General features: G+C 45.0%; 1 protein-coding gene across 3 annotated transcripts in view; it reads right to left on the bottom strand.

Moving 5' to 3' along the window:
• LOC112224857 (zinc finger protein GLI2) overlaps positions 1 to 23100 on the bottom strand; it is a 102545-nt gene that overhangs the window by 14630 nt on the left and 64815 nt on the right. For all 3 annotated transcript variants that reach the window (XM_042306547.1, XM_042306548.1, XM_042306549.1), the window contains 5 exons: positions 17457 to 17651; positions 4913 to 5114; positions 4364 to 4565; positions 1547 to 1657; positions 1101 to 1232 (listed from right to left, as the gene is read on the bottom strand). In XM_042306547.1, the coding sequence (XP_042162481.1) occupies positions 1101 to 1232; positions 1547 to 1657; positions 4364 to 4565; positions 4913 to 5114; positions 17457 to 17651 (842 nt within the window). The remainder of the gene's footprint in view (positions 1 to 1100; positions 1233 to 1546; positions 1658 to 4363; positions 4566 to 4912; positions 5115 to 17456; positions 17652 to 23100) is intronic.

Below are 23100 nucleotides of genomic sequence, written 5' to 3'. Positions count from 1 at the left end.
CATACTGTCCCTTAAGCTAGATGAAACAGTACTGAGAGTCAGAGGCATACCCCTGGCTGTAATGGCACCAGCAGCTCACTACTCACAGATGTCCTAACTCTCTGCGGTAACTAAAGATCACTTAAGTGATAATGCCCTCAAAGCCTGTGCTTGGAGGATATACTGGCTCAGGTGTTGATAGGCCCGAGATGAAGTCGAGGGCTGGCAAACTGTGCCAATACATCCCCCAAACATCGGCTTCGAGGGCATTATCACTTTTATATTATCATTAAAAACATTATTTTGATGAATTTATTCATACTATTTCATCCTTGCACAAGATATAGTCCTTTCTTGCTAGCTAGCCGACTACGGCTAACTTACAGTCACTTTAAACAATGCTGCCAGAATAATAGCAAAGTAGCTGCATTTGTGTTTGTTTCTAGTGACATTTATTTGGATATATCCATAACGATGAGCTAATGATGTGCGATTTCACTTGGCATAGAAAATGTGCTCTCTTGTTAGGACACTGTTGTTCGGTGGAGCTAGCCAACAACACAGCTAACACAATCACTTCAAACTGAAGCTGGAAAGACTGCAAACTTGCTGCATTTAGTTTCGTTTTGCCTGTTCTCTACTGACATTTATTTTTATACACTGTATATCCATAAAAATGATGTTGATTCATGATTTCGACTAGCTGAGAAAAGCTGCCTGCCTGCCTGTCTGTCTCATCCCGACTCCTGACCCCTACATGTTCATTACTATGGTACAGCTGGAGATCGAATACTGAAACATTGTTTCAATACTGAAACAATGTTGCAAATGATAGAGAGACAGACAGCAAGGTTCATACAAATCTCCACTGTTGAAAACTAAACTTTAGTCTAAAAGAAATGGGAGTTAATGTCTAGATGCTTTTTACATTGGAGATCAAGTTTATAAATTGTCTGGCTGGGCTGATGGATTTCCAGGGAGATGGAACAAAGTAAATAGGCATTTCAACATCAAAGCTTTAGCCGGTGGTAACTTGTGGAATAGACACCAGCTGCAATGTGGTTTTAACAAATCAGCATCCAGGATTAGACCCACCTGTTGTATAATTTATAATAACTCACGTGAACGAGCTGGTCCTGAGTGTCATACTCCTTGGTGCAGCCGTCCCAGTGACAGTTGGTCTCGTAGACAGCCTCTGGCTCCTGCTTCCACTCATCTTTATCCCGCTCCTCACTCAGGTCCAGAACATGCTCCTGTGGACCAGAGGACTCAGTTAGAGAGGGGTTCATGACTGTGTCTGATGTGCATGCATGCACACAGTATGTGTGTGTGTGTTAAGTGTGTGTAAATGACAATAGCGTATCACTACCAACTATACTGTACTATTCTGCAATTTCTTATCTGCTTCCTGATGATCTAAGATTGCTTTTGCACAACTCGCTGTAAAGATAAGAAAAAGCAACAACACAGTTCGTCTTATTGATCTAGTGTAAAATGCCCCGGTATTTTATATTTCTGTATGCCATTTATAAAGATCAATTAAGTGAGGGGTCGTGGGGTCCCATACCTGAGAGCACGGTGATATGGACCGGGGTCCCTCTGCTTCTGTCTTGACCTTGTGCCTCTTGGTGATCATGGGGTTGACTGTGCTGCTCACCGCCGGGTCGCTACCAGCATTCTGCAGGAGAGAGAAGGAGTTAGAGAGACACAGGCTATACCAGCCTTCTGAAGGACATACTGTAGAGCGAGAGGTAGAGTTCAGATAGAGTGGTCCTTTGTGGCTCAGTTGGTAAGAGTGTCGAGTTCAATTCACACAGGGATTACATACAAAAATGTCTGCCAAATGGCCAAATAGAAGGAGTCAGAGAGTTACGGTGCTCTGATGCAGAGATGGAGGCAGCGTGAAGATAACCCAGGGTGGTTCTGGCTGACTGGCTCTGTTCTATGGCAACATGATGATGTGAGGGTTGGTTGGTTCCAGAGACAACCTGAGCCAGCCAAGCACCAGGCTCAGGGCCCATAACTCGTATAGCGACCCACCACAGAGAAACAGTTCAGACTGCTTTATGAGAGTCAGCCAGTGGAAATATGAAAAGAAAGAAATTATTACCCACACTGCAACGCTCAGAGCTTTGATCCTCCGGCCAACTCTTAACACGACAGGCAGAAACAGCCTTTTAAAGCCTCAGTCACAGGCTCTGAGAAGGAGACACTCAGTGTGTGTGTGTGTGTGTGTGTGTGTTTAAGCATCGTAAGAAAATATATGAAGGGAGGGTTCAGAGTCAGTGAGGAGGGGTCTCTCTAATCTCCAAATCTCACCCAGCCACTACACTACACTACAGTACAGTACCGCGCTGACTGTGCTTCTGGGATCTCACTAACACTGACTTCTTTGGCTGGAAACCAGGGGAAATGTGGTTCTGTTCACTGTCAAGCTGATGGGGAATTCAGCTCTCTCTGCCTGTGTGTGTGTGTGTGTGTGCGTGCGTGTGTGTGCGCACATTGGTGTACTAAAATAGACATACTGATGGAATGTATGGGTGTCTGTGTGTGTCTGAGGGGGAGATGGTAAATGAGGGGGAAGTTTACATTCATAGAGACCATATTGTATACAATATGTTGATAAAGGAGACAGAGGAAACACTTCTAAGAACTGAGACAGATAAAAACAGCTGCTAGTGGGAGGGAGTCATCCTCCAGCTGAAACATCTCTCACCAAAAACACTTGACAGTTTATGAGAATCTTGGGCTGGATTAATTTAGCATGACATAATTTTACCAATAACATAACTTGTACACAATATACATATCATTCATGTTAGAGAGTTCTGGGTGTTCGTTAGGGCATCTTCACTTCATTTCAGTACATCTTGTGTTTTGTGTCATCTGAACATGACCCCAGATTCTATGATATGACAGATGTAGACTATTATTATATTACCCCTGTCTGTCTGTTTAGCAGGGATGCAAACATGTCTCCTTTCAGCGAAATTCGCCGTTTTGAGTGGTTGAGGTTGGATCACTATTGGCTGTAAGCGAACGAGTGATGCGCGTTTGGAGCAATACTGGTTGTATCCAAGGCTCAGCCAATCGTTTACATAACAACAGAAATCAGCGCAACAAGCGACTGAAGAGGGAAGAGACAACCATCAGCGCTCTGGGAAGAAGCAACCCGTGTGTTTTGTTAGGCTATTAGTTGGTTGTGTTGTATTTGCCAGTACCCAGTGTTCGCGGGGTCCGACATGCCAATCAACCTGCTATCTGCCGACCACGGGAATGCCTGGAGTGTTCTGAAGCCGGGCATCCTGGTGGTTGGCGGAGTAGGAGGGGGGTTGGGCAGGGAGCGTTGGAAGTTAAGACCAGGTTCAGACATTGTTCTCTCTCTTAGTTCTGGCCTTCACAAGAGAAGGTCACGGTTGGTTCACAGGGTATCCTTCGTTTATTTGGCGTGGGCTACGGCCAAACAGTAGCCTGTGTGAAGTTGGGTTAATAAACCGTACATTCGTAAACTCAACCCTCTGCCTGGACAATTGTTCCTTTATGATCTAGTCAGGTCATTATTAACTGGTAACGTATACGACTCCTTGTCGTTCCTCAAGTTATAACGCGTTAGTTGCTTACTGGACCCTGACATTCCGTGTGAAATGTTAACTAGCTAACTAACTATGAGGCATTGCTTGTTAAACAAGTGGATTCAGGGATGAAGTGTAGCTGGAGCTGGGCCCTGTTTAAGCTGGATGCCACTATAGAGGTGAAAGGAACACCACACACTTTCCCTCTTTTTCACTTTTGCTGGGACATTGTAGAACAGATGTCCACAGGCAGAAAGTGTACAATGTAATAATGTGCTGTGTAGCCCAAAGATATTGTTTTTGTTGTGTTGAATTTGACAGTAACATGTGTGAGTGAGGGGCAGATTAAAATTTGTTTTACTCAGTCAACGTTATTTTTGCACACATGTAGCCTTGTGCACTTGATCGATGTCTACTACAGTGGCCACTATAATAGAGCAAAAATAGAATGCCTGTTTCTTTCATTATTTTTCTTCTTTTAAGATGTGTTTTCCCCCATGGCAATATATAGATGTGTGTGTGGTCACAAGCACTCTATTATAAAGGCCGTCATGGCTAACTGCAATATTAGTGTATTGTTCTTTCTCAAGAGTGTCATTTGCAGTGAAGTCTAGGCAACAAATAACATTGGATTGCTTCTTTTAGCTGTGAGTTTATTTTACACACAGAGACTGATCATGTAGATCCGTGGTTTAATTAGTTAAAACCTGAATTCCCCCTAGCAGGGATGTTTTGCCTGTTTCAGTGCAACAAAAAAAAAAGTCACCTATTTGGGCCCTCAGCAGTTTGCATCCCTGGTTTAGGAGACTCACCTGGTTGGACTCAGAGCTGGAGGTGTTGTGGGTGTTGTTGAGGGCGGAGGCTGCAATGGCGTGGGCATGCTGGCGGGCAGCGAAGGAGGGCGAGGGCTGGATGAGGGGAGGGGTATGGCCGAACGCACTCAGGCCTCTCTGTTGGTTGAACAGCTGCTGGTATGCCATGGGGTTGATGGAGTGGGGGAAGGTGAACGACGGACTGGGAGAGGAAAGCGAAGGACAGTTATTAGCAGATCCACTCCATTTACAACAGCAAGAGACAGACATAACTCCGCTATAGGCCTGGACATAAGGTTGAATGCTGTGGCGATTGAGTGAGCGAGTGACTAGTGTACGTGGAGCCCTTCAATAGATGTATAGATATGTGAAAGTAATAAACACATAGAGATGAGGAAAGTTAGAATACCGTGTAAGTCTTTGAGTGAGTGACTGGTGTAATGCCTTGTGTTGAGCCCTGTGTGTGTGTGTGTGTGTGTGTGTGTGTGTGTGTGTGTGTGTGTGTGTGTGTGTGTGTGTGTGTGTGTGTGTTGTGTATATGTCCTGCACCTGATGCCGCTGACTGACAGGTGTCCGTAGGAGCTGCTGGCTGCAGAGCTGGAGCGTGAGTTGTTGATGTAAGCCACCAGGGAGTTGGGCGAGGTACGGATCATGGTCTGCAGGTCGATGCTGGCGTCTGAGAGAGGGGAGATGGACAGGGCTCGCTTCCTGTTCAGCCTGGGGGTCAGTCTGGGGCTGGAGAACCTGGACACTGCAGAGAATGAACACAATCAATCAATCAATCAATCAAATGTATTTGATAACTGTTTAACTGTTGTCACGAGTCATCGTCTGTTTTTAGATGAAAGCAGCACAAATATTTTCTCCAGAGGCGTTCTAGTAGAGGTCATTGTGCTGCTAGTCTGGTCTAGACTACAGTACAGTCCCCCCTCAGTCTGTTAATGTGTGTGCTCCAAATGGCACCCTATTCCCTATATAGTACACTACTTTTTTTCCTTCTTTTTTATTTTTTGTTGTTGAATTTGACCCCCTTTTCTCCCCAATTTCGTGGTATCCAATTGTTAGTAGTTAGTAGCTGTGCCACCCAGAGTCTCTGGTGGCACAGCTAGCACTGCGAAGCAGTGCCCTAGACCACTGCACCACCCTATAGTGCACTACTTTTGACTGGGCTCTGGCATAGGGCTCTGGTCAAAAGTGGTGAACTGTATAGGGAATAAGGTGCCATTTGGGACATAACCTATCTCTCTCCAGCATCTCTCTCATACAACCCTCCTTCTTCCCTTAAAGTTCACATCCTCTTATGCATAATTAATCACTTGCAATCATTTCTGTAATTACCGTGATAAGAATCTCACCCAGTCAGTTGCATTTCAGCAAGTTAAATGCAGGCAATTTAAACACATTTATTTGAGAATAGCATTAAAAGAATGAGGCATAGCTACAAAGGGCAGAAGTCAACCTAGAGAGTTGTGGAGGGCTTTTCCTAAGCTGTTTTTGGAGCATGAACATTACAGTAAAATAAAAAAGGTTTTTGACTTTTTTTGTCCATGAACTGTTGTTTTGGTACTTTGTGTTAACTTCAACCCTTTTAGCACTAATTCCCTCAGGTTGTGTTTGATACTAACCCTTATTATATAAGAATGCATGTAGACATACTAAAACCACCTAGTTCTGTGTACGTCAATCTGACCTGAATTGAGCACGTAGTTCACCTTAACCTTCCTCTTTGGGACATGCAATGGAAAGCCCCTTCTACCCTGCTACATTAAACAGTTCCAGGTAGTCAAATACATTTGGAAAGATGTCTTTCAGGGGTATCCAAAAAGTTCCTTTCATTTTTCTTTGTCGGCTTTGGTTTTGACTCCTGTGTTCCAGTGGCAATGGGTGACAGCTACTGTAGGGAGAGATGGAAAGAGACAGAGGAGGTGACAGGGGAATACAGGGTAAGGGTACGGGGGAGTGGCTAACGGAATACAGGGTAAGGGTAGAGGGGAGTGGCTAACAGAATACAGGGTAAGGGTATGGGGGAGTGGCTAACAGAATACAGGGTAAGGGTAGAGGGGAGTGGCTAACGGAATACAGGGTAAGGGTATGGGGGAGTGGCTAACGGAATACAGGGTAAGGGTAGAGGGGAGTGGCTAACAGAATACAGGGTAAGGGTAGGGGGAGTGGCTAACAGAATACAGGGTAAGGGTATGGGGAGTGGCTAACGGAATACAGGGTAAGGGTAGGGGGAGTGGCTAACAGAATACAGGGTAAGGGTAGAGGGGAGTGGCTAACAGAATACAGGGTAAGGGTAGAGGGGAGTGGCTAACAGAATACAGGGTAAGGGTACGGGGGAGTGGCTAATGGAATACAGGGTAAGGGTAGAGGGGAGTGGCTAACGGAATACAGGGTAAGGGTAGGGGAGTGGCTAACAGAATACAGGGTAAGGGAGGGGAGTGGCTAACGGAATACAGGGTAAGGGTAGAGGGGAGTGGCTAACAGAATACAGGGTAAGGGTACGGGGAGTGGCTAATGGAATACAGGGTAAGGGTAGAGGGGAGTGGCTAACAGAATACAGGGTAAGGGTAGAGGGGAGTGGCTAATAAAATACAAGGTAAGGGTAGAGGGGAGTGGCTAACGGAATACAGGGTAAGGGTAGAGGGGAGTGGCTAACAAAATACAGGGTAAGGGTAGAGGGGAGTGGCTAACAGAATACAGGGTAAGGGTAGGGGAGTGGCTAATGGAATACAGGGTAAGGGTAGAGGGGAGTGGCTAACGGAATACAGGGTAAGGGTAGAGGGGAGTGGCTAACGGAATACAGGGTAAGGGTACGGGGGAGTGGCCAACGGAATACAGGGTAAGGGTAGAGGGGAATGGCTAACGGAATACAGGGTAAGGGTAGAGGGGAGTGGCTAACGGAATACAGGGTAAGGGTACGGGGAGTGGCTAACGGAATACAGGGTAAGGTTAGAGGGGAGTGGCTAACGGAATACAGGGTAAGGGTAGAGGGAGTGGCTAACGGAATACAGGGTAAGCGTAGGGGAGTGGCTAATGGAATACAGGGTAAGGGTAAGGGGAGTGGCTAACGGAATACAGGGTAAGGGTAGAGGGGAGTGGCTAACGGAATACAGGGTAAGGGTAGAGGGAGTGGCTAATGGAATACAAGGTAAATACAGTGGCTAATGGAATAAAGGGGAAGGGTAGAGGGGAGTGGCTAACGAAATAGAGGGTAAGGGTACAGGGGAGTGGCTAACGGAATACAGGGTAAGGGTAGAGGGGAGTGGCCAACGGAATACAGGGTAAGGGTAGAGGGGAGTGGCTAACGGAATACAGGGTAAGGGTAGAGGGGAGTGGCTAACGGAATACAGGGTAAGGGTACGGGGGAGTGGCTAACGGTATACAGGGTAAGGGTAGAGGGGAGTGGCTAACAGAATACAGGGTAAGGGTAGAGGGGAGTGGCTAACGGAATACAGGGTAAGGGTAGAGGGGAGTGGCTAACAGAATACAGGGTAATACGGGGACAGAATACAGGGTAAGGGTAGAGGGGAGTGGCTAACGGAATACAGGGTAAGGGTAGAGGGGAGTGGCTAACGAAATACAGGGTAAGGGTAGAGGGGAGTGGCTAATGGAATACAGGGTAAGGGTAGAGGGGAGTGTTGGCCAGCTGCTGTGGGTCAACAGGTGCTGAGCATTAGCTCTGGTGTGAGGGGACAGGACACAGACCAGGGCAGAGGACTGAGGGTAGTACTCGTCTGTAGGGTTATTAGGCCTAACAGGGAGCATCATCAGAGGTTCTGGCAACAGGAAGTTCTTAATAGCTCTCATCCCACCTCGCCAAAACACATGCCCCATCACACACAGACACGCACACACAAAAGCCGCCAACATGTCAAACACACCACTGTCAACCTGCTTTATTGGGTAAATTAGTGATCCTTCCTTCCAGGCCGTATGGATCCAGAGACCACTATACTATTCCAAACCTACGGCCATAAAAACTGTAGTCTTATACATGGTGTGTGTGTCTGTGTGTGTGTGTGTGTGTGTGTTTGTGTTAAAACTTAAGTCTTACGTTTTCAAACTATTACGTTGTAAAAGGCATATGTGAATAAAGAGCTGCAGGACTCAGGACTCTGGCTGCTCTATGAAAACGAGCTGTAGAGATGTAAGAGATATTTATGAAAGAGTTGGCAAAAACAACAAACGGTCCTTAGGAATGTTCCTCTATGAAGCTAATAAATAAATGTGTCATGTATCATTAGGCGTGTTGAGAAAGAGGGGGTTTGTCTCAGGGGAGAGGGGGAAGAGAGGGAGTAGAGGGGGGGGAGGGTTGATACCCGAATACAGTGGTGGGTTTACAGTTCTCTAGAAAAGTTTGAGGTGGATTTACATTGAGTCTAATGGCTCTTTCTCTCTGCCTGGGACTGGGCTGGCCCATTGTGGAGGTGTGTGTGTGTGTGTGTGTGTGTGTGTGTGTGTGTGTGTGTGTGTGTGTGTGTGTGTGTGTGTGTGTGTGTGTGTGTGTGTGTGTGTGTGTGTGCGTGTGTGTGCGGTGCAGTGGTCCTATTAATCTCTGCTTGCTTCAGAACTGAACCTCAGGGGAGATGCTTATTAATGTGCCACTTAATAAATCAGGAAACAAAACAGGGTACCACTCGCTGCCTGGCAAGGCTGGCGCCTGCCTCACCCCCTTGGCACCTATCCCAAAAGACTGCCTCATACCTCCTACCCTCCAACCCCCATTACCCAGACATGGTCTCAACCCCTTTCCAAAAGACTGCTTCATACCTACAACCTCCCCCAAACCCCACCCCTATACCCCTGAACAAACTGTAGTTATAACCCCCCAAACCCAAACCCACCACCACACACTCCTACCCTCAGACAGGATCTCAAACCCTCTCATACCTTATACCTCCAACCCCCAAATCCCCCTCCGTATCCACCCCTAGACAAACTGTAGTCTCTCCCTATGCAATTCAATACAACTCCATTTTCCCATTAAGAGTCCCTAGCTAATGTGTTAGTCAACAGTGTGTGCATGGGAACCGTGTTCACTCCTCTAGCCTGGATCTGGCACACCAAGGATACACTCCTCCCGGGCCCCCGTGTTAGAGACACAGCGTACAAGGTCATTGCTGCGTCTGCTCTGCTAGAGGTCACTCAGGCAACACTCACACGGCGATGAAGTGTTTTATAGGTGGCGGGGCTGTAATTTAGGGATACGCCAGGTTCCGGCAGCGGTGAGTGAGAAACCAGATGTTCTATGAGGCGGGATACGCCGCGTTGGCGGAGAGATATGTCCTGTTCTTTAGGTATTGGAATCTCTCTGTGGGAGCAGAGGAGAGCAGAGCACGGGGAGGGTTGGCTATAATTGGGGGATCTGGGCTTATAATTACAGGCACTTCAGTGCACATTCACCAAAAAACGAAAAGGGGGCAGAGTGATTATTTTAAGCATCTGCCTTGCTGTTTTAATTGAAATGGCTTTGTGGAAAATCGGAAAACTCTAATTGGTAGTTATCCTTTACCCCCCATCCCTCCCCACCAACCCCAGTACAGCCCTAAACCAAAGCCCCCCGAATAAGAGTTGGCACAGCACACAAAGGTAGTCTCCCTTTGTTCAGTGTAACAGTTTGCATGGGACCAGGAGAGCCAGTGGAAACCTGTGGAGGGCCTGGCTTTGTTGGGTCATTAGTTAGGAGTGTTGATTCACTACATCTGCTGCTTTCTGGCTCTGACTCTCTCTCTCTGGTCTCTCTCTCTCTGGTCTCTCACTGGTCTCTCTCTCTGGTCACTCTCTATGGTCTCTCACTGGTCTCTCTCTCTCACTGGTCTCTCTCTCACTGGTCTCTCTCTCTGGTCTCTCTCTCTCTCTCTGGTCTTTCTCTCTCTGGTCTCTCTCTCTCTGGTCTCTCTCTGGTCCCTCTCTTTCTCTGGTCCCGCTTTCTCTGGTCTCTCTCTTTCTCTGGTCCCGCTTTCTCTGGTCTCTCTCTCTTTCTCTGGTCTCTCTCTGGTCTCTCTCTTTCTCTGGTCCCGCTTTCTCTGGTCTCTCTCTGGTATCTTACTGGTCTCTCTCTCTGGTCTCTCTCTTTCTCTGGTCTCTCTCTCTCTGGTCTCTTACTGGTCTCTCTCTCTGGTCTCTCACTGGTCTCTCTCTCTGGTCTCTCTCTGGTCTCTCACTGGTCTCTCTCTCTGGTCTCTCTCTCTGGTCTCTCTCTCTGGTTTCTCTCTGGTCTCTCTCTCTGGTCTCTCTTTCTCTGGTCTCTCTCTCTGGTCTCTCTCATTCTCTGGTCCCTGGTCTTTCTCTGGTCATTCTCTGGTCTTTCTCTGGTCTCTCTCTTTCTCTAGTCTTTCTTTCTCTGGTCTCTCTTTCTCTGGTCTCTCTCTCTCTGGTCTCTCTCTCTTTCTCTGGTCTCTCTCTTTCTCTGGTCCTGCTTTCTCTGGTCTCTCTCTTTCTTTGGTCTCTCTCTCTTTCTCTGGTCTCTCTTTCTCTGGTCTCTCTCTCTGGTCTCTCTCTTTCCCTGGTCCCGCTTTCTCGGGTCTCTTTCTCTCTGGTCTCTCTCTCTCTGGTCTCTCTCTCTCTCTGGTCTCTCTCTCTCTGGTGTCTCTCTTTCTCTGGTCTCTCTTTCTTTGGTCTCTCTCTCTGGTCTCTCTTTCTTTGGTCTCTCTTTCTCTGGTCTATCTGGTCTCTCTCACTGATTATATATTTTTTTGCATGATTTTGGTTTTGATGATTTTTTAAAACATTAAATGCACTATGCATTATGTGGGTTGAATGCTGTTACAACACAGAATAAAACTTTTAAGTTCCATGATGGTGTGACGGATCATGTGTGAATAACCATCAGTTACTTTACTTTAATCAAATATTTCAGTTGTTGTGTATATTACATTTGTGTTACTTGATTACTTGATTATTTCATTCCAAGTCATCATCTCATCACTATAGAGCTGCTTCCTATGCTGTTGGACAAAAATCCCAATTTTAGTAGTTCTTCAAAGTAAATAAGGCATACTTTTCTGTCTGCTGAATACCAATACCTTGCGAAGCAACTGCTCTGTATCCCCTCTTGATCGCGCATTCTTCGTTCTCTTACATAGCAGGCGTGAAATAAACACAGACTGGACAAGTAGCTGCTGCGCTATGGATTATGGTCAATGCAGTTAAAAATCATGTTTTCTGCGCTAAACTATGTATAACATTGGCCTGTTGGAAACTCCCTACTACATTGCACAGTTCGGTCATGATCTGATTTATCTCTAGAGAAACAACAGCTCAAAAAACAGAACAAAATGGAATCCAATAAAATGTAACAGACATCAGTCAATTAGTTTTCTAAAAAATGAAAAATAACCAACATTTTGGTTAATCGCTCAGAACTACTCTCTGGACTCTCTTTCTCTAGTATAGTTGCTATACAGTGGTTCCACTACATCCACTGCTCTCTCTCTCTCTCTCAGGTGACCCTAGACTGAGGTGAAGCATGCAGGCCCAGGCGTTGATCCTGCGAGGCGAGGGAGAGGCCCAGCGCGATGCCCAATCGCCTCCCTGAACTACACCCCAGCCTGGGTACCAGCCAGCCAAGAGCCCCAGCCCAGCCACCCCAGCTCCGCTCTGCTCTCCTCCGAGTGGTGAGGAATGTTTATTTTCCCTGGTAAATCTCTCTAATACCATCACTGCACATTTTATTAGAGGAGGCTCGCTGCGATGATTCCCCTGTGAGCCCCTAGTGTCGTGCTAAAGCCAGACGTGTGTGAGCACATGTCTGCTGGGTGTTCGTACAGTAAGTGTTTGTGTATGTAGTCAAACCAGGGGGACAAGACCCCCCCTCCTTCTCTGTCCCTCCCTCATCCCCAGATGTATTTTTCCTCTGACTAGATGGAAGATATTTACTTTGGCAGCAGCTATTGTCATAGGATCTTCAGTTTATTTTCCCGCCAGCAGGTTCCTCTACAGTTAGTTCTCTATGACCCCCACCCCCATTATCAAGACTGTGCATCATGTACTGTAATCTGTAGGACTTTTTAAATATGTTTAAAGAACCTAGTCAGTTCTTTCAGATCAGTGCAATAAAGGAGAAGTGAGAAGACAGATTGTTTAGACAACTGAAAAAGCTTATCCTCGTCCCCTCAGTTTGGTGATGTACATGCATGTGTTCTGCTGAGTGCCACAAGTTTGTGTAACAGCATAATATTCCCCCTTGGTTTGGCCCACTATCACGCTGTGTAACAGAATATTGATACGTGATACACTGTGTGCTGTGTTTGCATTAGGCTGTGTCGTCGAAGCCTGCGGTTAGTTACTGACAGATGTACTGACAGATGTATTTATTTGCATGTTCATCCACCCAGGGGCCCATCTCTTCCCCTTTATCTATCAGAGATCACTCATAACATAACATGTCACGTGCAATAGATTTACTTTAGGTTTACAAGGGGCTTTAGGGAACAAGGCCCAACTGGCCTCTGCCTGGTCTGCTGGAAGTGTCTGCTACTAGAGAGGGTAATTGGTCTTTGTTGGTTTAGCGGAGACTGTTCTTTCAGCCTGCGTGTCGGCCCGCCCGTCACATGAACGTGTCAGAGCACACATTGGCATGGACATGCATTTGGCACGGCAGTGAAGAAGAGAGTTTCGGCACGGCCCACACTAACCGGCCGACCGATGGCAGGTGTTTGTTTTGTAGGCCTGTCAAAGCAGACTGCATGTAGACTACATGGCACCCATGTCTCAGTCAGTCACACAGTAGGTGGAGGAGAGGAGCAGAAAGCTACTCTCTGCGTCCCAAATGGTTCCCCAATACTGTATAGTGCACTACTTTTGACCAGGGCCCATAATGTGTTCTCAGAGAAAGCATTACTACTTACTTAGCTACTCACCTTCACCCTTAACAAAGGGTCCCAAAAATGTTAAAGGATGCTCACACAAATTATTGTTCAGATTGTTGACTGTACTCATCAACTGTTTTACACAGTATACAATTGTCAACGTACAGTATACAGTACCATGCATGGAGACAGGGTTGCATGGTCTTTCCTGAGCAGTTAGCTCTGGTAGACTGAACTGGACAGCATCAGGGTGACATGTTTAGTGTAATTTAACCATGTTCCTGAGAAAAAGAGAGTGTCTGGTTTATAGATCTGCTTAATGGCAAGCTGTACAATTGACAGTAAATCCATACATTTAGCCCTATGGAGATACGAGGATACCAGACTGTCTTAAACCTTTACTCTACTCACTGACACGGCAGAATTTTACATAAACACATTTCTCTCTTTTATTAACAACGATCACTATTTTATAGTTCAACCTTTAACCTCTAAGCCCACTCTCTCATGTCTGCAGTACTAATAGGAATAACTGGGAGGGAAAATAACCAGCCATAATTTAACTTTGGGTTCACTGAGGACTCTGCCCTTGTGGTAGGTCCAATGAGTTTATTAGAGCATAAACTGATTTTGAAATATGCATATAAATTTTATTTTATCAGAGCAAAGCTTCCAAAACAAACGTTGGGGTCTCGATGCATATGTATCGCCCTCTCTGCTGTTAAATGAGTCTCTTTATTCGCCAGGCTGTCTGCTGAGCCCCTGAGCCATTAGATGGCTGGCTGGGTCAATACAGAGGCTGTGTGTGTGGGGCTGCTAGCCTCGCTAACCGCACTAACAGAGAGCCACAGGTCCGAGAGTGCCCGAACGTTGACCACATCAAACCCAGCGTGGAGAAGGAGAAGGCCCAGTGCTGTGTTGTGTGAGTCGGTGTCTGTGGGTGTCTGAGCAAACAGCCTCCCCAAACAACTGTGGGCAGCCAGCAGCAGTGGCGGTCACACCGGGAGAGAGAAGTGGATGGAGGAATGGAGGAGGAAGGCAACAACATCTATGCCCCAAACTAGCCGCCCGTTCTCCACCCTCCCTCCCTCTTCATGTTTGATTATGTGATTTAGGGGTAATTTAAGGTTCATTTCAACGGCGGTCCTGTTTTCCTAGCGCGTGCGTGTGAGGATTGATGCGTAAGCGTCACGCAGGGTGGACTGGGAGCGTGACAGATGAGGTGGAAACACTGTTAGATGGCTCGCTCTCGCTCATTTTCCTTGGGTGGGTTGAGACAGGATGAAAGTGATATGGATACTACACCGGGAGTCTGTGCCTGGCAGGCAGCGACTGCATTTCTTTGATTGTCGAAAGGCATCGAAAGGCTTACTTTCATGGACAGTTTAGTTTAGTTTTCCACTCAGGACTATATTGCCCTTTCATACAGCTTACTGGAAGGTTACTGGGTTCATTTAACTTAAGTTGAATCCAAAAGTCTTGGTCCAGGTACTTGCAGCAATGTTAGGCCTTACTTACTATCACTCTGCTCATACAGATATAGGATATTAATTTGAGTCAGTTTGCTACAGCAGGAAAATAAACAGGAAATGTGAATTATTATGTGAATTAATAGACATTTTTGTAGGGGTTGATACATTTTTGTGTAAGGGAAAATCAAGTCTGAAATGTCAAAGTGAAAATTACAAACTTCAGAAGCCTTTTTAAACCTCAAATACACTATACGTTTTAAATTGAAGGAAAGTTTTCCTGCAACAGGGTGATCAAATTAAGATCCTACATCTGTGGTTCTGGGTCCTATAACAATGCAATAACAGGCGAGTGAAACAGACTGGCAGCAAGGCTTTGGTCCCTCACCATATGTCTGATGGTTGTTCGCCACTTCTCTTCTGTCACACTGTCACTGAATGACCCCTGCCTGCATCTAGCCTCTGTCTTTGCCATTAGCTGTAGAGAGCAGAGCGGGAACCACAGATTTACAGTATACCTGCCATAACACTGACTGAGAAAGAGAAGAGACAGATATAGAAGCTCTGGCATCTGCTGCTGCCTGCAATATAGTACATCCACTGCCCCCCCCCTCTCTCCATGGTTGCCCTTTTAAGGTTACCGCTGTGAATTTACAGGATGTTACTGATAACAGTGTAACACACCTAAAACACCATATGACTGGCTGTGTGAATAAGAAGCCTGTGCTGGGAGAACAGTAGGGGTTTTACGAGTCCCCAGCCTCAGGCCTTTCTGTGTTTATATAAGACCCCACGACTCTCACTTTGATGTGGGGAAGTCTTACACACAGAAAACCACAAGAAGAAAAGGCATCTATGAAAAGCACAGCACCACATCCACATACCTGGACAACAGCACAAAGGGCGACAAGGCTGTTAGTATTTAGTAGTGTGGTATATGGATAACTAAGCTGTTAGTATTTAGTAGTGTGGTATATGGATAACTAAGCTGTTAGTATTTAGTAGTGTGGTATATGGATAACTAAGCTGTTAGTATTTAGTAGTGTGGTATATGGATAACTAAGCTGTTAGTATTTAGTAGTGTGGTATATGGATAACTAAGCTGTTAGTATTTAGTAGTGTGGTATATGGATAACTAAGCTGTTAGTATTTAGTAGTGTGGTATATGGATAACTAAGCTGTTAGTATTTAGTAGTGTGGTATATGGATAACTAAGCTGTTAGTATTTAGTAGTGTGGTATATGGATAACTAAGCTGTTAGTATTTAGTAGTGTGGTATATGGATAACTAAGCTGTTAGTATTTAGTAGTGTGGTATATGGATAACTAGGCAATAAGGCACGGGGGGGTGTGGTATATGGCCAATATACCACAGCTAAGGGCTGTTTTTTGCCCGACGCAATGTGGAGTGCCTGGACACAGCCCTTAGCCAAAAAAATCATAATTGAGCTCAGGTGCATCCTGTTTCCATTGATCATCCTTGAGATGTTTCTACAAGTTGATTGGAGTCCACCTGTGGTACATTCAAGTGATTGGACATGATTTGGAAAGGCACACACCTGTCTATATAAGGTCCCACAGTTTGGAACCACCAAGACTGTTCCGGCCGTCCTGCCAAATTGAGCAATCGAGGGAGAAGGGCGTTGGTCAGGGAGGTGACCAAGAAAAGACAACGCATGAGAGGCTTCGAGACAAGTCTCTGAATGTCCTTGAGTGGCCCAGCCAGAGCCCGGACTTGAACCCGCTCTAACATCTTTGGAGAGACCTGAAAATAGCTGTGCAGCGACGCTCCCCATCCAATCTGACAGAGCTTGAGAAGATCTGTAGAGAAGAATGGGAGAAACTCCCCAAATACAGGTGTGTCAAGCTTGTAGTGTGATACCCAAGAAGACTCGACGCTGTAATCACTGCCAAAGGTGCTTCAACAAAGTACTGAGTAAAGGGTCTGAATACTTATGTAAATGTGTTATCATATTTTTAATACATTTGCAAAAATGTCTAAAAACTTGTTTTGGTTTGTCATTATGGGGTATTGTGTGTAGATTTATGAAAAAAAAGTTAGAAATGTAATCTGTTTTAGAATAAAGCTGTAACGTAACAAAATGTAGAAAAAGTCAAGGGGTCTGAATACGTTCCCGAATGCACTGGTAACAGCATCACAAACCCCAGAGGAGCCTTATTGCTATTATAAACTGGTTACCAATGTAATTAGAGCAGTAAAAATAAATGTTTTGTCATATCCGTAGAATACAGTCTGATATACCACGGCGTTCAGCCAATCAGCGTTTAGGGCACAAACCACCCAGTTTATAAGATGAGTGGCACAGTGGTCTAAGGCACTGCATCTCAGTGCTAGAGTCATCACTACAGACCCTGGTTCGATTCCAGGCTGTTTCACAACAGGCCGTGATTGGGAGTCCCATAGGGCGGCGCACAATTGGCCCAGCGTCGTCCGGGTTTGACTGGGGTAGGCCGTCATTGTAAATAAGAATTTGTTCTTAACTGACTTGCCTAGTTAAATAAAGGTTTAAAAAAAAGGAATATATGATACAACTAGCAGTGAGGTGAGTAGAAACTATAACGTGTAGGAAACACTGGTCGTTTAGTGTCGCTTTAGACATGTGAGACCAGGTGAAGAATTTAGCTCATTAAGGTTGGTGAGGTGATTGGTATAGTCGGGTTTGGTGTCTGGTTGGGAAAGAATCCTGCAGTGGTTGTTGCACTCCAGAACCAGGGTTTCTTACCCCTGCTCTAGAGAATTGGGTGTCATTTGCAATACAACCCTGGTGGGTGTGATTTCAGCGTGACTCACCGTCCACAGGGCTGATGTAGTCGGGCAGGTGTGCTGCTGCGGCTGCTGCTGCCGCGGCCGCCCCGGTCTGCAAGAGGAGGTCTCCGTAGGTGCTTCTGCCACTGGCCATGAGGTGGTAGTACTGTGTAGGGTTGGCCCCTGGAGGGGGAGGGGGCAGGCTGAACAGACCACGCTCCTTCAGGTGCTCGTGGGTCACTGTAGGACAGAGAGAGGGAGAGAGGGGTGAGATGAGAGGCACCTGTTAACTAACCAACAATTGACACAGGGAAGACTGGCACAGGTACAGACTGACAGCGAGAGAGATAAAGATAGACAAAGAGAGACAGAGACACAGAGGGAGAGAGAGCGAGAGAGAGGAAATGAGGGAATGTAGAGGGACAGACAGACAGAGACAAAAAAAGTGTGAGTAGGCAAAGAGACAGACAGACACAAAGTGTGTGCATTGCTTCACAGGTTTGAAGATCTTTGCTACAGCAGATGACTGGAGGCAAAAAGGCTTTTGGTAAGCGATGGGTGAAGTCTGAGGTTTGATGGGGTGTGTGAATGACCCTGGGGAGTAAAGGAAGAAGACAAAGAAGGAGAAAAAGAAAGAAGGGATAACACATTCCTGCTTTTCTCATGTCTCATACATAAATTAACCGTGACAGACTATCTGCACACACACACACACACACACACACACACACACACACACACACACACACACACACACACACACACACACACACACACACACACACACACACACACACACACACACACACACACACACACACACACACACACACACACACACAAAGCCATAAATGCTATCCATAGTGAGTAGCAGGGAAACCCTTTTGCACCACAGTAATATTGATGTAAAAACATGTTAACACCTGCACACAGTAAACCCACATTTAAAAGTGTCACAAGCTATAAGAGTGAGAGATGGATTTGTTTTTTCTTCCTTTCCTTTCATTCACAGCGAGCCACTGTGGGCTAAAGCCATTACTGTGGCCTCCTCCCCCTGTTTCCTGCTCTCCGTTTGTCCCTGTGGATATGTCAGGGGCTAATGTCTCAAATCATCAAATCAAATTTTATTGGTCACATATAGGGTGGTGGCGGTCACGAAATTTTGTCAGCCGGTGATTGTCAAGCAAATAACTGTCAGTCTCATGGTAATTGACAGTTTATTAACCTAAACACATTTAGCATCTCCTGGCTTCCACACATGGCCTACAAGACACTGATGCAGACCTTTGGAGCATTTCCATTTTAAAAAGTCTAATAAATCCAGGTAATATAGCCTACACCTTCACAATACATCCATTATTTATTTTAGACAGGTCTAAAGAAGCATGATATGAACTAAATGTAGTCTACTTCAGAAGAAAAGAAAAGCATACTCTGAGTTGTCCTTATGTTAGGTCCTAATCTGGCTATGCCAGATGGCTGTGGGCTACACTAGTTCATTTAGCAGACAAGATTTGCTTAGAATTCCATGGCATTATTTTATAGTATAAAGAATTCAACTGAACAAAGCTGAAAAAAATAGAAATATTTTCTCCAGACGATTTGAAGGAGTGTGTACATGTGGCTATTCTGTGTTGGGCGGTTCAAACTTCTTCGGGATCGGTGTCCCTTCCACGGGACAGTTGAGCTAATGTAGGCTAATGCGATTAGCATGAGGTTGTAAGTAACAACAACATTTCCCAGGACATAGACATATCTGATTTTGGCAGAAAGCTTCAATTCTTGTTAATCAAGACTGCACTGTCCAATTTACAATAGCTATTACAGTGAAAGAATACCATGCTATTGTTTGAGGAGAGTGCACAATTTTGAACATGAAAAGTTATTAATAAACAAATTAGGCACATTTGGGCAGTCTTGACACAAAATCTTGAACAGAAATGCAATGGTTCATTGGATCAGTCTACAACTTTGGACATACACTGATGCCATCTAGTGGCCAAAATCTAAATTGCACCTGAGCTGGAATAATACATTATGGCCTTTCTCTTGCGTTTCAAAGATGATGGTACAAAAAAAATACAAAAGGATGTTTTTTTTTCTTTATATGATCTTTTACCAGATCTATTGTGTTATATTCTACTACGTTCCTTTACCATCTCCATAAACTTCAAAGTGTTTCCTTTCAAATGGTACCAAGAATATGCATATCCTTGCTTCAGCTACAGCCAGTTAGATTTGGAAATGTCATTTTAGGTGAAAATGTAAAAAAAGGGGCTAATCCTTTTAAGAAATACAGTAGGTATTCCTATATGCTTAATTTAGAGTTATTAATGTAACTTTAGTTGTTCTACAAACGTTGGGCTATATGTTTGGATTTTTAATACATTGTAAGGCTGCATGATGAGACTAAAGAGGATTTGAAAAATAGTCGCTTGAAAGGCTCGAGCTCTGTTTTTTTTTTGTGCAGGCTTTACACACTTCAATAGTCTCTCATTCACAATTTGACAAGCACTTGATAATGCCTCGAATTTCACCGCAGTATCACCTTTGTGGCCGGAATGCACCCTAAAAAAACATGCCTTTTGCGGCCCAGAGATCGGCGTTGTGACCTTCTCCCTGAGTGCTATTCTATTCTGTGCAATAAATACTGTAAATATTCCAAACATAGTCTGGGAAAGTTGTGGGGTGCAATAGATCCCAAATGAATACAACCACTAGCATCCCCCATTTGTTTACGCAATATGGCTGACACAACAGGTCAGAACGTTCAGCTTAAAATGTTGGTAAACTATTAGGCTATTTCTTCCCATTATAGGCGCAGCAATGGGCACATGGTACTAGGCTATAAGCGCTAATGTTCTATTAGCAGGAAAACACCATTATCAAAAGTGACCACAAATGTGATTATGCATGTAATGCTTTTATTATAAAGGTGCATTTTTATGGTGAAAATGTTCTTCCCCAAATTTGAAGCTCATGTGCTGTTTACGTATGCCAGTTAGGCTCTAAACCCTTCATTTTAAGAAGCTATTTAGTTATGATACAAACCTTATCAAAACATATAGTCCTATGGACTAGGCTACATGAGGTGTGCGACTATGATTTGAAAAAGTCACAAAATAAAAGCAGTTTCTTAAGTTGGGCATCATTCACAAGTGATCATATACTGTATAATATTGTAATAGGCTAATCTTTCAAAAACAAGGACATTTCTAAGTGACCCCAAACTTTTAAACGGTAGTGTATTTAGCAGAAGTTATTGCGGATACAGTGAAATGCTTGTGTTCTTTGCTCCAACAGTGCAGTAATATCTAACAATACACAACAATACACACAATACTCTACTGTTAGAAAAAGGAGGAAGAAAGGAGAGGGAGTGGAGGGATAGTTTGAGCTCCCTCAAAGGGCTTAATGTCTCTACTGTTAGTTAGTGAAACTGTGGAGAAAAGAGATAGGGGGAGGTTTGAGCTCCCTCAAAGGGCTTAGTGTCTCTACTGTTAGTCAGTGAAACTGTGGAGAAAAGAGAGGGAGTGGAGGGATAGTTTGAGCTCCCTCAAAGGGCTTAATGTCTCTACTGTTAGTTAGTGAAACTGTGGAGAAAAGAGATAGGGGGAGGTTTGAGCTCCCTCAAAGGGCTTAATGTCTCTACTGTTAGTTAGTGAAACTGTGGAGAAAAGTGAGGGAGTGGAGGGATAGTTTGAGCTCCCTCAAAGGGCTTAGTGTCTCTACTGTTAGTCAGTGAAACTGTGGAGAAAAGAGATAGGGGGAGGTTTGAGCTCCCTCAAAGGGCTTAGTGTCTCTACTGTTAGTCAGTGAAACTGTGGAGAAAAGAGAGGGGGGAGGTTTGAGCTCCCTCAAAGGGCTTAGTGTCTCTACTGTTAGTTAGTGAAACTGTGGAGAAAAAGAGGGGGAGGTTTGAGCTCCCTCAAAGGGCTTAGTGTCTCTACTGTTAGTCAGTGAAACTGTGGAGAAAAGAGAGGGGGAGGTTTGAGCTCCCTCAAAGGGCTTAATGTCTCTACTGTTAGTCAGTGAAACTGTGGAGAAAAGAGATAGGGGGAGGTTTGAGCTCCCTCAAAGGGCTTAATGTCTCTACTGTTAGTCAGTGAAACTGTGGAGAAAAGAGAGGGGGGAGGTTTGAGCTCCCTCAAAGGGCTTAATGTCTCTACTGTTAGTCAGTGAAACTGTGGAGAAAAGAGAGGGAGTGGAGGGATAGTTTGAGCTCCCTCAAAGGGCTTAATGTCTCTACTGTTAGTCAGTGAAACTGTGGAGAAAAGAGAAGGGGGAGGTTTGAGCTCCCTCAAAGGGCTTAATGTCTCTACTGTTAGTCAGTGAAACTGTGGAGAAAAGAGAAGGGGGAGGTTTGAGCCCCTTTCCTCTGCATTGCCAAAGCCACGGGCCACACTAAAACGGTCCTATCAGGACCAATAACATATTGATTTTTAATTTACATGATATTCAGTCGAGTAGAAATAGGAAGGAGAATATAAGTCTGATATTATTTTTTGCATAATAATTTGGTCTGCAAGAGCTTATAGACATTGACCCATTTTAAAATGTAATCTTGCTATATCAGAATGTGAACAACTCGTAAAAAGACTATGGGCAAATCACCTGTACGAAAAAAAGCAACCCCAAAAAATAAAAATAAATTAGAAATGATGCAAACAAATGATTGTATTTCATGAAAAACAAAAGAAACAGAGGAATATGTTTATTTTTTTTTTTAAATAGGAGAGAACAGGAGGCGCACAGAGAAGCTTCAGTTTCTCCTCAACCTGCCAGATCATATAACCACTTCCAGCTTTGTGTGGACTGGACAGACACACTAAAGATGGTGGAGGGTAGTGGATAGGACAGACACACTAAAGATGGTGGAGGGTAGTGGATAAGACAGACACACTAAAGATGATGGAGGGTAGTGGATAGGACAGACACACTAAAGATGATGGAGGGTAGTGGATAGGACAGACACACTAAAGATGGTGGAGGGTAGTGGATAGGACAGACACACTAAAGATGGTGGAGGGTAGTGGATAGGACAGACACACTAAAGATGATGGAGGGTAGTGGATAGGACAGACACACTAAAGATGATGGAGGGTAGTGGATAGGACAGACACACTAAAGATGGTGGAGGGTAGTGGATAGGACAGACACACTAAAGATGATGGAGGGTAGTGGATAGGACAGACACACTAAAGATGGTGGAGGGTAGTGGAAAGGACAGACACACTAAAGATGGTGGAGTGGTAGTGGATAGGACAGACACACTAAAGATGGTGGAGGGTAGTGGATAGGACAGACACACTAAAGATGGTGGAGGGTAGGGGATAGGACAGACACACTAAAGATGGTGGAGGGTAGTGGATAGGACAGACACACTAAAGATGGTGGAGGGTAGTGGATAGGACAGACACACTAAAGATGGTGGAGGGTAGTGGAAAGGACAGACACACTAAAGATGGTGGAGGGTAGTGGATAGGACAGACACACTAAAGATGGTGGAGGGTAGTGGATAGGACAGACACACTAAAGATGGTGGAGGGTAGTGGATAGGACAGACACACTAAAGATGGTGGAGGGTAGTGGATAGGACAGACACACTAAAGATGGTGGAGGGTAGTGGATAGGACAGACACACTAAAGATGGTGGAGGGTAGTGGATAGGACAGACACACTAAAGATG

This window comes from Oncorhynchus tshawytscha, linkage group LG26 (assembly GCF_018296145.1).
Source record: "Oncorhynchus tshawytscha isolate Ot180627B linkage group LG26, Otsh_v2.0, whole genome shotgun sequence".
Classification (NCBI taxonomy): domain Eukaryota; kingdom Metazoa; phylum Chordata; class Actinopteri; order Salmoniformes; family Salmonidae; genus Oncorhynchus; species Oncorhynchus tshawytscha.
The sequence above is the reverse complement of the archived record's forward strand: the minus strand, read 5'-3'. Positions and strand labels throughout refer to the sequence as shown.